The sequence below is a fragment of the Nelusetta ayraudi genome, unplaced genomic scaffold, assembly GCF_046127955.1.
Source record: "Nelusetta ayraudi isolate G7.1 ecotype Tasmania unplaced genomic scaffold, CSIRO-AGI_Nayr_v1 ptg000017l, whole genome shotgun sequence".
In the NCBI taxonomy this organism is placed as follows: Eukaryota; Metazoa; Chordata; class Actinopteri; order Tetraodontiformes; family Monacanthidae; genus Nelusetta; species Nelusetta ayraudi.
This window is the reverse complement of record NW_027466067.1, coordinates 2,230,001-2,245,022: the sequence shown is the minus strand read 5'-3', so window position 1 is coordinate 2,245,022 and position 15,022 is coordinate 2,230,001. Positions and strand designations below refer to the sequence as shown.

At 42.7% G+C, this 15,022-nt stretch overlaps 1 protein-coding gene across 5 annotated transcripts in view; it reads right to left on the bottom strand.

The window, feature by feature from the left end:
* Window positions 1–15,022, bottom strand: part of LOC142887206 (band 4.1-like protein 1) — a 53,085-nt gene that overhangs the window by 4,496 nt on the left and 33,567 nt on the right. For 3 of the 5 annotated variants that reach the window (XM_076024676.1, XM_076024673.1, XM_076024674.1), the window contains 10 exons: window positions 12,152–12,298; window positions 10,978–11,064; window positions 9,421–10,743; window positions 8,084–8,134; window positions 6,761–7,126; window positions 6,119–6,241; window positions 4,404–4,466; window positions 2,915–3,010; window positions 754–834; window positions 552–671 (listed from right to left, as the gene is read on the bottom strand). In XM_076024676.1, coding sequence (XP_075880791.1) covers window positions 552–671; window positions 754–834; window positions 2,915–3,010; window positions 4,404–4,466; window positions 6,119–6,241; window positions 6,761–7,126; window positions 8,084–8,134; window positions 9,421–10,743; window positions 10,978–11,064; window positions 12,152–12,298 — 2,457 coding nt within the window. The remainder of the gene's footprint in view (window positions 1–551; window positions 672–753; window positions 835–2,914; window positions 3,011–4,403; window positions 4,467–6,118; window positions 6,242–6,760; window positions 7,127–8,083; window positions 8,135–9,420; window positions 10,744–10,977; window positions 11,065–12,151; window positions 12,299–15,022) is intronic. The other 2 variants (XM_076024675.1, XM_076024677.1) reach the window with 2 other exon arrangements.

Below are 15,022 nucleotides of genomic sequence, written 5' to 3'. Positions count from 1 at the left end.
TGAGCTTTTATTTTCTTTTGTTATTTTTATTCTTGTTGCATGTCTCGGCATTTTATTTTTGTTTTATCTTGTGAAGCACTTTGGGATGCATTGTCATTTGCATGAAAAGTGTGGTATAAATAAAGTTTGGTTTGATTTGACTTGTTTTGAAAACTGCACATTTCAGAGTGATCTCTTATTGTAGCCAGCCTAAGGCAGACCTGTGCAATAATCATGCAGTCCATTCAACATCTTGATATGCCACACCTGTAAAGTGGGATGGATTATCTCGGGTAATCTCAATAATATTTGAGAGAAATGGTTATTTTAAGTATATAGAAAAAGTTTTAGATCTTTGAGTTCAGGCTCACTTGTTCATATTTACATTTTACAATAAAGCCCTTTTTTAATTGCAGTGCGACGCAATAGCATGTGTACCACTGTGTCACATTACATGTTTTATGTGTGTTTTGTGCCGCCGGCTGCTGCTGCTGCTGTAGCTGTGCCTGCGCTCTGTGCTGCTGCTGGTGCTGTTCCTACTGCTGCTGCTGAACTAGGTGCTGCTGCTGTACCTGCACTCTGTGCTGCTGTTCCTCCTCTGTGGGAGACTCTGTTTCCCTGATGACCACGGCCTTTGTCACCAGCATGTCGGGATGCTGCTGCTTGGCCTCCTGGATGGCCATGGCGAGAGCCTGGTAGAGACAGGACAACAGCCAATCAAAAACCTTTAACATTGTCGTCGTCTACTGCTGCTGCTGCCTGAAAAACCCTCACCTGGTGCTGGTCCACATCGTCGTCTCCTGTGATGATGATCCGTTTTTCGATCCGGGTTTCTGAGTAGCCTCCTTTCACCGTCTGAGCAAAGTCCATCAAATCAAAGCACAAATTAATATATGACCAGTAGTTGTAAGAATTTCACTTCAATCTTACGATTCTAATACTAAAACATGAAAACACATACAAAAATCAATATATTATTATTATTATTATTATCATTATCATTATTATTATTATTATTGGGGCTGAGCCCGACGAATGACGGGGCTTGAACCTGCTTTGAGCCACATCTTTCGCAAGGGTGAAAGACCCATTGTTTTTCGAATGTTTATTATTATTATTATTGTTATGATTATTATTATTATTATTATTATTTACCTTACGTGTCTTTCGCCCCAATTTTAGCCCCTTTAACCTTATTCAATCTCAACGAAATTCGTCACACACGTTGGGATCGGCGAAAAAAATTTTTTTTGATGCAACAATGACAGCTCGAAGTGCTCCATGGTGCCACCTACAGGAAAATACCAACATCCACAGGAGAAAAATCCTTACGGTCAGTATGAACGTCATAGAAATGTGGGAGCAAAACCCACGCGTGCATGTGCTCCTCGGCTTCATTTCAAACACTCTGGCCGAGACTCTGTCTTTGACAGAAAATGCGTAATTTGAGCTTGTTTGCAGGTACGTGCAAAAAATTAAACAATTTTTCAACATCTTCTCCAAAATGTTTTCAGCGTGCCATACATTGTATAACATAGCTAAGACTGCAAAGATCAAAAACTCTGAAGGAAACGATTAACTTCCCTGTAGTTTTTTTTTGTGTGTGAATATTTCCGTGTAGGGTACATGCACGAGTGACAAAACCCAATTTAAACCACTCTTGTTTCAAAAAGGAAGGGGCTAGAGTAACGGGAAAAAAAAATCGATTTTAATGAAATTCGGCAGGCAGGTATACCCACACTAAAAAAAAATTATCATGGCCAGTACGAATGTGCAAACATCGTGGAACCAAAACCCACGCGTGTTTGTTGTCTACCTACATTTCATTCTCTCAGACAAAGCCTCTATCTCCAACAGAAAAGGCACCAATTGAGCTTGTTTGCAGGTATGCGCATAAAAAAATCGACAAATCTTTCAACGATCTCTCCACTAAGACTGCAATAGCGCCCTCGAGGAACATCATAAACTTATGAAACAAGAACCCACGCGTTCGGGTCGTCCACCTCTACATCTCATACGCTCTAATTTTTTAATGTCGACAAACAGGAAGTGAGCTATTTCCACTTTTTTGAGCTCAATGTCAGAAAGAACATTGACAGAAGTGGGACTTCTCTCAGCCTTTCCTCGCCACTTATGAAAACACTGTGGTTCTGACTGCTTAGAAAATACATTTTCAGCATCCTCGTTATTTTTGTTTTTGTTTTTGAGACAGAAATAAAATGGTAACACTAATTTGTTGTCTCATTTTCTGACTGTCTTTGACTGCACTGCACTGTCTCTCAGGTTGCCAGCGGGAGATGGGGAAAGTACCCTGAGTGTGAGGGTCCACAGACACTTGACACTTGGAGCAAAAGAAGGGGGGAGAAAGGAGTGGTGGCTCTCTTATGTCAAAACGTAAACAAATAAGATAAAATATTTAGAAAATTGTTTGGTTATTTTTTTGCGGTTTAATTAATTAAATTGATGATCCAAAAATGTCAAAACCAAATTTCTGCTCACATCTGAACCCCATTTTGACCCATTTAACCATGATCAATTTTGACGAAATTCGGCAAGCACATCAGGACCAGTGAAAACATTTATATAGGTGCTCCATAGTGCCACCTACAGACAGGGCCATTATTATTATTATTATTATTATTATTATTATTATTATTATTATTATTATTATTATTATTATTGTTATTGTTATGACTGTATCATTTACCTAGCAACAACTAACACTACGACTGCTACTACTAATAATAATATTAACAATAATGATAATAATAATAATAATAATAGTAACGTGACTGTTTTGTCGACAAAATTAAAAAGCCTTCAATAGTTCAGGACAAAAAAAGTAAACAAATAAAATATTGGTTCTGCTGTCAGCATTTTTAAGGCCTTGATTGGCTCGAGCTGCACCCCATGGGATAAGAGCGTGTGCCGTTACCTTGGTCACCTGCGTGGTGGTGGCTGAGGTGACGTTCTCAGCCGTGATGGTCAGTGGCGGCGTGGCAGACTCTGCCTCCTGGGGGGCAGCTTTCACCTGCAGCACATTGTGAGGAGGGAAAACAGAAAGCGATTTCAGCATCGACGGGGGAGATTTCAATAATTTTGCAAACTGGTTCTCTAATAGATTTATAGTACATATAAAATAACAGAATAAAATAGAATAGAATGGAATAGATTTACTTTCATAATTTTTTTTCAAAGGACCAACAAGTCACAGTAGCTCTGCCTCTGACTGTTGTGGTCACACTTCAACCGGCTGAACATAATGGATTCAGCTGTTTTACAGGGTTAAAAAGTCACATTTTTAATCATATATTTATTATCAGGAATAAAATTATTCAATTTTAACAGAAGGCTTCCAAATATTGAAAAACCTTTCAATTTTAAAAGTATTCAAAGTACATATTCTTAAAGGTCCAGTGTGAAATATTTAAAAAATAATATTTTTTAAGTTTTATACGGGTAAAAGCAGAACATACTGGCCCTGAATACATTAATAAAAGTGTAAACTTGCAGTATATGGTGGTGCTGCTACCTTGCATCACCATATTTCTAAAGAAGCGTGGTAAGATAAAATAAGATGTCTTTATTGTCATTGAACATGCCAATGAAATTTCCGTTGCAGCTCCCGTGTGCAAAAAGTAAGAAAATAAAATAGCAATGAAGACAATAAATGAAACAAGATAATAAGAAGAAATGCGATAAAAAGTGATTAAAAAATATATATATATTATACAGTATAAATATGTAGACTTTGGTGTGCCACTTGAGGTCTAGTGCAAAAAAAGTCTAACGCAGTGCAGAGTGCGGATGCTACATGGGGCCGTAACCCCCCATATATGTATATATATATATATATACATAAATATACATATACATACACACACACATATATATATATATATATGTGTGTGTGTGTGTGTGTGTGTGTGTGTGTGTGTGTGTGTGTGTGTGTGTGTGTGTAACTCTATGCAACAAATGCTTCAAGTTATACTGTTACCAACCTCTTTGAATTCTTTATACAGGTCCGGGTGTCTGTCTTGGAGGTGTTTTGACAAGTTTGTTGTGTTCGATAGAAAGAACCTCCAAACAGCACTACTGCTGTTTTGTTTGTTTGTTTGTTTGGTTGGTTGGTTGGTTTTTTTTTAGGTCCTGCATATGCCATCTTAGGGCAGCTTCCAAACGTAGAATTAAGAGTGACGTCGATGAAAAAAAAAAAAAAAAATGTTGTTGGTGGCGGCGCATGTCTAAACCAAGAAGGCAGGTAGAATATTGATACATCGATACTATGGAAAAGCCGAAATCGATAGATATTTTTGACAATACTTTTATCTACACTCCTCCGGAAGTCAAGGCTTCTTTTGTAACTTTTCTTGTCACTCGACCCGCCATCGTGCCACTGAGCCTCTTCTCCGGATGACACTCACCGGAGAGCCATTCTGTTTGAGGGCTGCCGGAGCTTCAGGCTGCAGGCCGACGACTCCATAGTTCTGCAGGAAAGAAGGAGACAAAGCTTCACTTTCACTCTTGTGGGCTTCCACAAAGGAAGTTCCTTTGTAGATTAGAGAAGTGGCGCTTCAGTTGGTCGTCGAGGGAGCCAGAAGAAAAGGACATCTTGAAATCTTAATTTCATCTTCTTTAGTCATTTGATTCTTTTTTGGTGTGTGTGCGTGGGGGTGGTGGTGATAATGTGATTTAGAGCAGCCTTATCAACGGGTCACATGATTTGTTCTGAATCCTTAAGTACTGTCTTAAATTTTCAGTAAAACTCTCTTCAGTCATTATTGCATGTTTTATACCGCAAACTGCAAACCTGGGTATTTTTGGAGGTTTGTTGGGGTTGGGGTTGGGGTTAGGGTTAGGGTTTAGGCTTAAGGTTTGGGTTAAGGTTTGGGGTTAGGCTTGTGTTTTTCTGGTTAGTGGTAGGGTTGTTAAGTTTGGGCTTTGTTAAGTCTGTTGCTTATGACAACCTAACCCTTATAAATAAATAATCAAGATTGTATACAACATTCTTTCAGTAAAATCCTGAATCAAACTGAGTAACGTTTACTGCCTTGACGCTATTTGGAGACATTCTGGGCAAGAGAAGAAAGTGCTCCCTCTGCTGGCCACATAAGCTCTTCTTCCTTTCGGTCTCCTGATGAAAGATGACGTCATATTCCAATGGCTGCATGGGCACGCAGCCTGCGCTGGGTTAGGATTTCTCCACCACTCTTGATGTGTTAAAAAATTCAACTCAACATTCATGTGGCACTTCAAAAGCTGCAGCCGCATCAATAGCTGAATGGCTAAAGAGCTGCTGGTTATTACATTATAATCAGGCTCAGACAGGACAGCCAGCCAAGCACCTGCTTTCATCATCCCTGTTAATATGCAGTCGATACTTTAATCTTTCTCTAATCATGATGTGGCATCGCTCCTCCACCCACCCACCCTCGCACCCCTCATACTGCCCCCCTTCCCCATCCCTCACTCCCCACCTAGGAGATGCAGACTGACTGCAGGCAGAATAAAGAAGATGCTGCCTCGTCTAATCAACTTTACTGCCAGAGCTATTTTTTACTTAATTTTATATATTAATATTATATATACCGGTACACATACATTGAACATTTGATCTTTAGATAGGCTCTAAAATGGCAATGCAGCCAGATCACTGATGTCTCCATTCAAAAATCACACACAAGTATTTCCCTTTGGACTAAAACTTCTTTGTGATGTAACTCTTGATGTAACAAATATATATACATATATGGTAAATGGACTGCACTTATAGCACGCTTTTCCAGCACCTTTACGGTACCCCAAAGCGCTTTACAAAGGCCTCTCATTCACCCATTCACACACATATTCATACACCATATTCATATATATATATATATATATATATATATATATATATATATATATATATATATATATATATATATATATCAAAACTAAGGAAACAACCCCCTGAGCCTAGCTGTTGCTAAAGAGATTAGCACATAAGTGGCATTTTAGTGTTTAAAAAGAAGAACAGCAATACTAAATAAGGCTCTTCCTCTGTGGTCCCTCTGATGCCAAATTACACACTGTAAATGTTGTGCAAAAAAAAGTTGTGATGCCATCAGCATGGGCTGGTTGAGGAATAACAGTTCACCTGCAGAGAGATGTTGACGTTTCCAGGCTGAAGGTCGTTGGCGTTGGTCTCAGCCTTAAGGTCGCCCCTCTTAAGTCTGTGGGCCGTGCTCACAGCGCTCGCCTCCTTCTTTGCCACCGGAGGCTGCACGAAAAAAAGACAAACAAAAGACAAACGTCAAAGCAAAGCGACTTTCTGCAGCACTTTTAGGGAGCTTTTGCAGGAAAAAAGAAAAAAATGAAGCATTTTAAAACACTTTTTAATGTACATATACTGTATACATACATGTATTTATAATACTTTTGCTCTGCTTTTTTGCTCATCTTGTCAGTTACATGTAAATCATGGTGCAAAAAAAGATGAAAAAAACAAGGAAAAAAAGGGAGGAGCTGGAATTTAAATGGAAAACTCAAACAGAATAAAACATTATGAGGTCTGTACACAATTAAACATGAAGGAAATGTGACAAATTTAAAAGCAGAGGAAACTGCAGAGCAGGAAGTGAAATGAAAGGAAACAGCAGTAGAACAGCGATGGTTAAGGGTCACAAGTGCTGGTCGGGAAGCGAGTGGGCGAGCGCGTGGGGGGTTGAGTGGGCGAGGGAGTGGGTGGGTGCAGTGACTGATGACAACGAGGGACGAGAGTATCCATCCATCCAGCTACCTCATAGCGCGTCATCTCCTCTGGGAGCTTCTCCCCGTCCATGGGGGTCTTGTCCCGGGAAGAGCCTATCAAACAGGCCGAGTAGACCCTGGAGGTCTCCTCAAAGTCCTCGTGGCCCACCTCATGCTCCTGCTCCCTCTCCCCAGCCTCCAACGAGGCCCTGGAAGGCTCCTCAGCCCCAGCCGGGTGCAGGTCCATGAGGACGGTGAAGTCCACCTCAGCCTCCAGGCTGGAGGTGGAGCTGACTGTCATGCTAGAGCACTTGCGCTCGATGCCCAGGTGGGTCTCCGTCAGGCAGGCCAGCGTGTCGCGCTGCTGCTCCTCCCAGGCACCAGCGGGGTGGGACTTCCTATCGCAGAGCTCCCTCTGGCGCAGGCACACACACACACACACACACACACACACACACACACACACACACACACACACGCGCACACACACACACACACATTGGTTGTCAGCTGCAAAGTCGAAAGGCTGGGTGCGAGGGAATGGAATGGAAATGAAGGCGTCGTCTTGATGCTCTGTTCAAGATGCGTTTCAAGTTTCCGAGGTCAAAGGTCCCCACAGGTACAAGAAGCTTGAAAAATAGCTACACATTCACTGAAATAAAGACAGATGTTTATTGAAATAAATGAAATCTTGTTTATGTTTGGAAATGTATTATTTCTCTTAACTAATTTGTTATTATTAGTTGAGTGTATCTATATATTTAATTTCGGAACTTATAGCTTTTATCTTTGTCGAGACCAATGGAAGCCACACTGCAGTGCGGTGAGGTTAGTGGTTCAAGTCTTATTCCATTTTTTTTTTTATGCGGTGTACTGAATCGTCTTTCCCTCAAGGTGAGTATAATAAAAAAAAAAAAAAATCACATTTATATTACAAACTACATTGAGTTTCAAGAAAAAATATGATCATTATTGTTGTTGTTGTTTCAAAGTTGGCAAAGTCAAAAGTTAAACCACACCGCTTTATAACAGAGTCACTTGCTAAAAGGTCAGCATGACAACGATCACCGCCGGGGCTTTCGAGGTGACATGTCAAGAAGCCATGCCTTTGACATCAATAATATCTAATTGCTAATCCAAATGGTGTGGAACACAACAGCATGCGGGCAGCACTAGAAACTTTGGGTTTCGAGATTCAACATCTGAAGATGTGATCAATATGATGAGATTGATAGCTAGATGGAGATTGTCGGAGTTACCGGCAAAAAAGTCATGGATCATTTTTCCGTACAGGGAATCATTTGTGAGTGTCGGATGGGCATGCGGGCAGTTTTGTCCATGAAGGGGGTTTGTGGGGCAAACAACAAACAACCTTAAAATCAGCAAACGGCTCTTCATAAATGGCAGGAGTAGCAACGGGCTCCTGCATGGGGGAGCAGAGGGAAGAGCAGAAGGCACCTGAGGGTTAGTACCTGCAAACTCAAGCACACACACAAGAAAAGAGAGCCCTGCCAGCAGAGGCGACAGCGAGGGACATTGATGGTTCACTGGGATTGGGAAAAAGCCACATGTTTTGGAAATAGCTGATATCAACATGTCTATTTCACGTCTATTTGGACAGAGTAGACCACTGACTGCACAAAAAGAAGGGCGGAGCGTCCCCGGTTTCATAAAAAAAGGGTTCAGGAAACCTGCAATCTATTGTTTGGCCAGCGTCCAAACATCTAAACATGGAATCTTCTGGTTTGGAAAAACTGGAAGCTCCAGATGGTGCTGGCGACCAAGAAACCAACCTCGAAGGCTTCTGATCCAAAGAGTGACATCACCATGACTCTTTACAGTCAGCCAGTCAGGCCCACTGGCTCTGTGCAGATCAGATCCAGCTGGAAAACAGGTCAGCCAATCAGCCGCAACCACACAGACAAGTTCGGATGTCAGGTTTGGAACCGAGTTCACATGCTAGCATTAGCCGAGGCACTCCAGCAGGTTTTTAACAGGACCGACTACCACTGCAACACACATGGAATTTAAGTTCAAACTTATGGATAAGTAATACATTAGGGGTCTGGACAACGCAAGTGAGTGGCTTCTTGGTGCGTGAACTCAATTCCACAGCTCCATTTATCCACAACTACTGACACATAACAGCTCAGGACAGTCTTGAGCAAAAAAACTAAGCAAAAAAAAAAAACATCATAATGACAAGAAGAACAATGGATGACAGTCCATTTTCACCCTGTCTCTTCCGCATGACTTAATTTTAAATATAAGCACGAAGGAAACACTTTTTGTTTCAGGTTCAAAGTGAGATAAAAAGAAAATCCTTGCTTCTTAAGCGACATCAGCTGGATTTTTTTTTTTTTTTTAAAGGAAATTGCTCGTCTGAGGTCAGCCAATGAGATATGTTGATGAAGACGGACATATTGCCACATGGAGGGAAAATATCCCACAACTTTTGTCTGTGGTGTCTGACGCAAGACGGAGCAAAAAAAAGCATTTTTTTGACTGCTGCTCCGACTATCGACAGGTAAGACAATGGATGAGGGCACACGAGCAACATGACCATGCCGTGCGACTGCGTGGAGGGCGAGGTTCCAGGGGGGCAGGCGGGATGGGGTTTGGGAGCTGCCTGGAAGCTCATGCAATGCTTTTCAACGTTCCAATGACTGGAACAGTGGATGCTGACGACAATGACGACGACAGAGTTACCGAGTGTCTCTTCTTGGCAGCATCGGCACTGGAATCCCAGCCAGCGCTCCGGCTGTTGCGCAGGATCAGGCCCGACTCCCGGGCCTTCTGGGTCTTCACTGGCGGGGCCGGCGGCACTGTCTTGGGGAGTGGGGAGATCCTGGCGGCCGACGACTGACTCTCGGCGAAGCCTCTCCCCAGTAGAGGAGCCTCACAGTCGGGATCGTGGGCCTCGATCCAGTGGAGGTCGGAAGGTCCCTCCACAGAGGAGCCCACTGACCAGCGGTACTCCCTCCTGAAGAATCTGGAGGACAGTTCCTCTGGCCCGGCCTTGTCCCTCTCGTCTTTGCACGCCACGCTCTTTGAGCGCTCGGGTTTGAGTGGGACGATCCTGGTGATTTCTGCTGGGTAGCTGCTGCCGCCGGCACCGCCAGAGAGTCGACGGAGAGACGTCCTGCCCGCCGGACCCTCGGTATCCTCTCCACCTAAGCCGCCCACCCTCCTCTCGTGCATTCTGACTTGTCGCAGCTTGACCTCGGCCAGCTCTTTGTCGTCGATGAGCCCCTTCCCTCGGATCTTCCTCACACTCTCCCCTTTAAGACTCACTGAGGGGCCATCGTGGGTCGGCCTCTCTGGCCCATTGGCCGGTACTGGATATTCCAGATCCGTACCCATGGGTCCAGGTGGACTCGCCCTCCGTTCGGAGACGACTCCTATAGACTGATCTTCTTGTTTGCCACCTTTTTTTGACGGGTCCGATCCATCCCTGTCTTGCCCCAACACCCTCAGTGAGGAATCACAGTGGTTCTCCGTCGTTGGCGAACTTTGTTCCCAAGGGTTATCTGAATCAGAGCCCTGGTTTTCCTCTCCTCCGCTGGAGGAGTCAGTGTCTCCGTTCCTGTAGATGAGCTTGGCCGGCCCTCCCAGGTTCAGGCTCTGAGGTCTCCTCTTCTTCCGGGGTTTCGAGGCCGTGCGCTCTTTTGGACCTTTACGCGTTTCAGGAGCTGCATCCAGGTCCGAGGCTTCGGTTGGTTTACCGAGGGATTCGTCTCCAGACAGGTCTTGGTGCTGGGAAGGTTGAACCACAAAGCGATTCCTGTTGGCCGGCTGAGGCTTGGAGTGGGGGTCCGCCGCCTCTCGGGATGGTGTTGGTTTTGAGGGAAATTCATCAAAGTGGCCTTTCACTTCTCTCCCGTCACACTCTGTTAACTTCTTGTGTGTCATCTTGACGACGTCTTTGTCTCTTTCCAGCTCCTTGAATTCACCCATGTAGTTCCTCTCTGCCGCCCCCCAGTGGTGGTCCTGAGCATCTTGTTTTTCAACCAATACCCAATCCTCAGAGCCCTATGTGTCAATATAGATTAAACAAAGTTAGACGCAGCGAGCAGACTGATACCGAGCAACTACAGACGGTCAGACAAAATCACAACAAAGGTGACAGAGACGTCTGGAACTACTGGGGAAAACATGCACATTTCATCAGAGTGATACATGCATCCCACACAAGTGAGACATTCCTCTAATTGTACAGTTTTGTTTTTTGTTTATTCACAAAGAATGAAAGAAAATACATGCAACCTCAGGTGACGTCACCAGAGTCTTCTGGATGAGACCCTCGACAGATAGGCTGTTAAAGGGCTCCTTTCCCTCTGCAAGGTCCACCGACTGGTAAGACGGCAGTTTGAAAGAGAAGGAAGAACAGCTGTTAGTGTTAAGCAGGACGCAGACTACAAAAGTGGTCAAAGTAAAAGGAAGAAGAGCAGGAAGAAGCAGCAGTGGAAGTTCTTAAAGGGACTTCAGGGTGCAACTCTGAAACCTGCCACCAGATCCATGTGTCCAAACTTCTTTTGCTATGCTAATTGCCTCTCTACAACTTTGGTCGAGAGTTCAATCAAAGGTTCCTCTCAAATATTCTGAAACATTAAATAGTAAAGAGGCTCTAACCTTCAACCAAACACCCTTAAAACAACTATCTCCACCTTCTTAACATCTACCTGGACCTTGCAGGACGTTCCGTGGACCAAATGGGATCATCATAGATGTTTCTGTGGAACAGTAGAGAACAGTATTGTCCTAAGAAAAAAAAGAGCGCTCCCCTCAAACTGACTGCTTGCTATGAAGGAAATCTCCAGAAGCATTCTCAAAGCTAATCACATCTAGGTGACTGCCTCTACGCACTCTTGTCAGTCATCTTCAAGGAGCTCCAAATTAATGTCAGAAATGTCTTTTTTCCACTATGCCAGGAGAAAAAAAGGGCCGTAATTCATTAGAAACCTGCTGTCTCCCTTTGGATGTTCCACTGTGTAGCAGGAGATACATGCTACCTGCCTTCAGCTGGGAAAGTAGAGGAGCAGCCAGAACTGCTTCCACTCATCAAGCACACGCACCCACCCGCCCCTCTCTCCTCTACCCCCACCCTTTATTGAAACAATTAAATGAAGGAACGCAAATGAGCAAACCTTGAAAAAGAAGTGTAACCATGTGACAAAACACTGTGTTGCTGACTCTGTGAAAACTTAAAAACCGTACAGGAACACCGTGAAGGGAGAGAGTGCGTGGGTGTATTTTCTTTTCTATTTTTTTTTTTCAATTTATCACTTACGCCAATATGATTCAATAACATCAATACAAATTGAAGAGCAAAAGTTTAAAAACAAAAAAAATAAAAAAAGAGGACATGTTCTTCATCTCTGCAGTTTGACAAGCAGACACAGGGGGCAATGTAGCCTTTAATCACCCTTCCTCCACTCACAGCTTTCTTCTCGGGCGTGGCTGTGGGCGAGGTGGCCGACAGGCACTTCTCGCGGTTGGTCAGCTTGTATGGCTCCCTCAGGGTCCTCTTCAGCTCGTTGATGCTGGCCTGGTGCTTCAGCAAGAAGTCCTGTGACTTGTCCCGGAACTGCCGGAGCCGGAGGACAAGATAGAAAAAAGAGAAGGGGTGGGAGTGGGGTAGAAGGGGGGAGGGGGACAGGAGGAGGAGGAAAACAAGGAGATGCATTAGCAAGACATGCAAATCCTTTTGGGAAGCGGCGCTGACATCAGCACATCGGATATGCTGCTCCGTGAACACAGAGAGACGATGGGGAGTGAATCACTAATGCAAAATGTGCAAGTGTATAGCTAATCCTGGCTAGGAACACTTAGGACAGGATTAAATCTGGGGTGCACGAGCAGCAGCAGCAGTAACAGTGGCAGCTGCTGCTGCTGCTCGGTCTGGTGATGATCCATGCAGCTTCGGTTGGGAACAGCCTCGATTCACAAGTCGTTTGTTTTTTTTTTTGCTTCTTTCATCTCTCGAGCACGTTTGATGCTCGAGAGATGATGTTCAGATGCTTTTCTTACTGTGGCATCTTGTTCGTGACGCCAAAATTGTGGTGTATTGTAAGGCAGCAGCTGTGATGTGTAGATGATGAAGGAATCCTCGTTGACACTGACTTGATTATATAGAAGTAAGTTATTCCAAATGAAGTCAGGCATCGATTTTGAATACAATGGCTTATGACGTATGCCTGAAACCGTCTTCACCTGTCTTTATCCATATGGCATGATGTAATTTAACATGATGTAGATTAGCCAATGACACAGGAGAAATTATTGAAACAGAGTGGAGATAAAAGTAATCAACTGAAAAGTCTACTCATTATTATTAGCATCTAAATTAATTAATGTGTTTATTGTTGTTTATTTATATATATATTTTTGAAATTATCTTTTCATTTGGAAAGGCAACTTTCCATTGCATACATTCGTTTACACAGGTTTATAAAAAACAAAAGCACATTCATATGAAATCATCTAATTGGTTTTATGTACTTAGTCCATTCAGACCAGATCCTATGGAGCTTTCCTTTTTCAACCTTGAGATAATAAGATATCTTTTCCATAACATATATTTCATATACAATGTCAATCCAGTCATCAAAGGTGGGTGGTTCTACTTTCAACCTCGTGACAGATTTCTTACTGGCTGCCATTAGTATAGTCAGTAGTCTTTTGTCTTTGCGGTTCCATGTTTCAGACAAGATATTACCCAAATACATTTTTTCACAAATAAAAAGGAAGTTTCCATGAAATACATTTTTTATGTTTGTGTATATCCATCCAGTAGCATCTTATGTTCTTGCAGTCCCAAAAAATATGAAAATGTTTGGCTCCATTAGATCCACAAAGTCTCCAACAAGTGTCTCCATTGCCTTGCTGACGTTTCTGGATGGGTGTAAGAAAAAAAAAATCTAGTGATGTTTTTCCAACAAAATTCACACCAAGTGTTTGAACCAGTTGAGATTGTAGCTGGCTTATTTTCTCCCAGCTCTCCTGTGTGATCCTTATCTGTATTTCTTTTTCCCATTTTTATGTATTCTGTGTTCTCTTGTTTAGATACAGTAGTTGTATGGCATTATACAATTTGGAGATAATGTTGTTGTCTGATCCGGGTTTAATTAATGATTTAAAAAAAAATACTTCCATGAACCCTGGCCACCCTTTTTTTTTTTTCCTTATAAAGTTTTTTATTAAAATAATGACTCACTTGTAGGTACCTAAAGAGATCATCTCTTCTCAGACCATTGGAGAGGCACCGAAATGCAGGGACACGGGCGCCGCCATTACTCCAACCCCCTGACTCAACACCGGAACTCAACGCCGGAAGTTAGTTGATCTTTTTTTGTTTTTAAATGTATTTTTTTAATAATTGCGCAAAACAGTACAAAAAAAACAAAAAAAACAATAGCAACAAAAACTATCGCCAGGGGGTTGCATTCATAAAAGTATTTTTCAGGTTTGCACTATAAAAATAATTGTCGAAGGCAGATAGATTCAGGGTCTTGATAGCTTTTATGTTACTATTATTTTCAAATAGTTTTAATGTACTGTTGGACATCGTCCTCAAATGTAAGAAAAAGGGTTTTAATGCATTTTTTCAAAGAAAGGGTAAAATCAGGTTCAATATAAGAGAAAATCAAATTATAGACATCTACTCAGCGAAGTTAAGTTAAAAATAATTTAAAAGTAAATTTGTAGGCTATCACTGTATCGTCATTGTATGGTATCGCTGGCAGCGTATGGAGATGCGTATCGAATCGGCTCAATGATAGAGATTCACATCCCTAGTGCAGGGTTAAACAGGTGCAGGGTCGGACAGGTGCAGGGAGACAATGGGAAGCAGAGAGACAGGTGCAGAGAGACAGGATGGCCGAGCAAGGAGATGGGAAGACTCAGTCACCTGGTGCCGCACCAGGAGACATTCTGAATTTTTTTGCAGGGTGAAAGTGCATTCACAATTGGTTCGCAGCTCACTTTTTCCTCTCTACATGAACAACTTCAATCATATGCACAATACTGCCAGAGTCTCTGTGTGTCCCTGGACCCGGAGAATGCCGTTCCGAGAGTCTTGGTGCCATCGCTTCATCTTCACCACCAAAATCAGGACCTAGGACTTGATTTATCATGAACTCTTGCCCTCCCAAACATGGACAAACACATTCTACATGGACAGCAGCTAAACCACCCCACTACTTAACTTTTAAGCCTATTTAAATGTTCTGATAATTTGATGAATACAACAAAACATCTATTTATATAAATTTACTGTACATGATACATGGTATATGATACATGGTACATG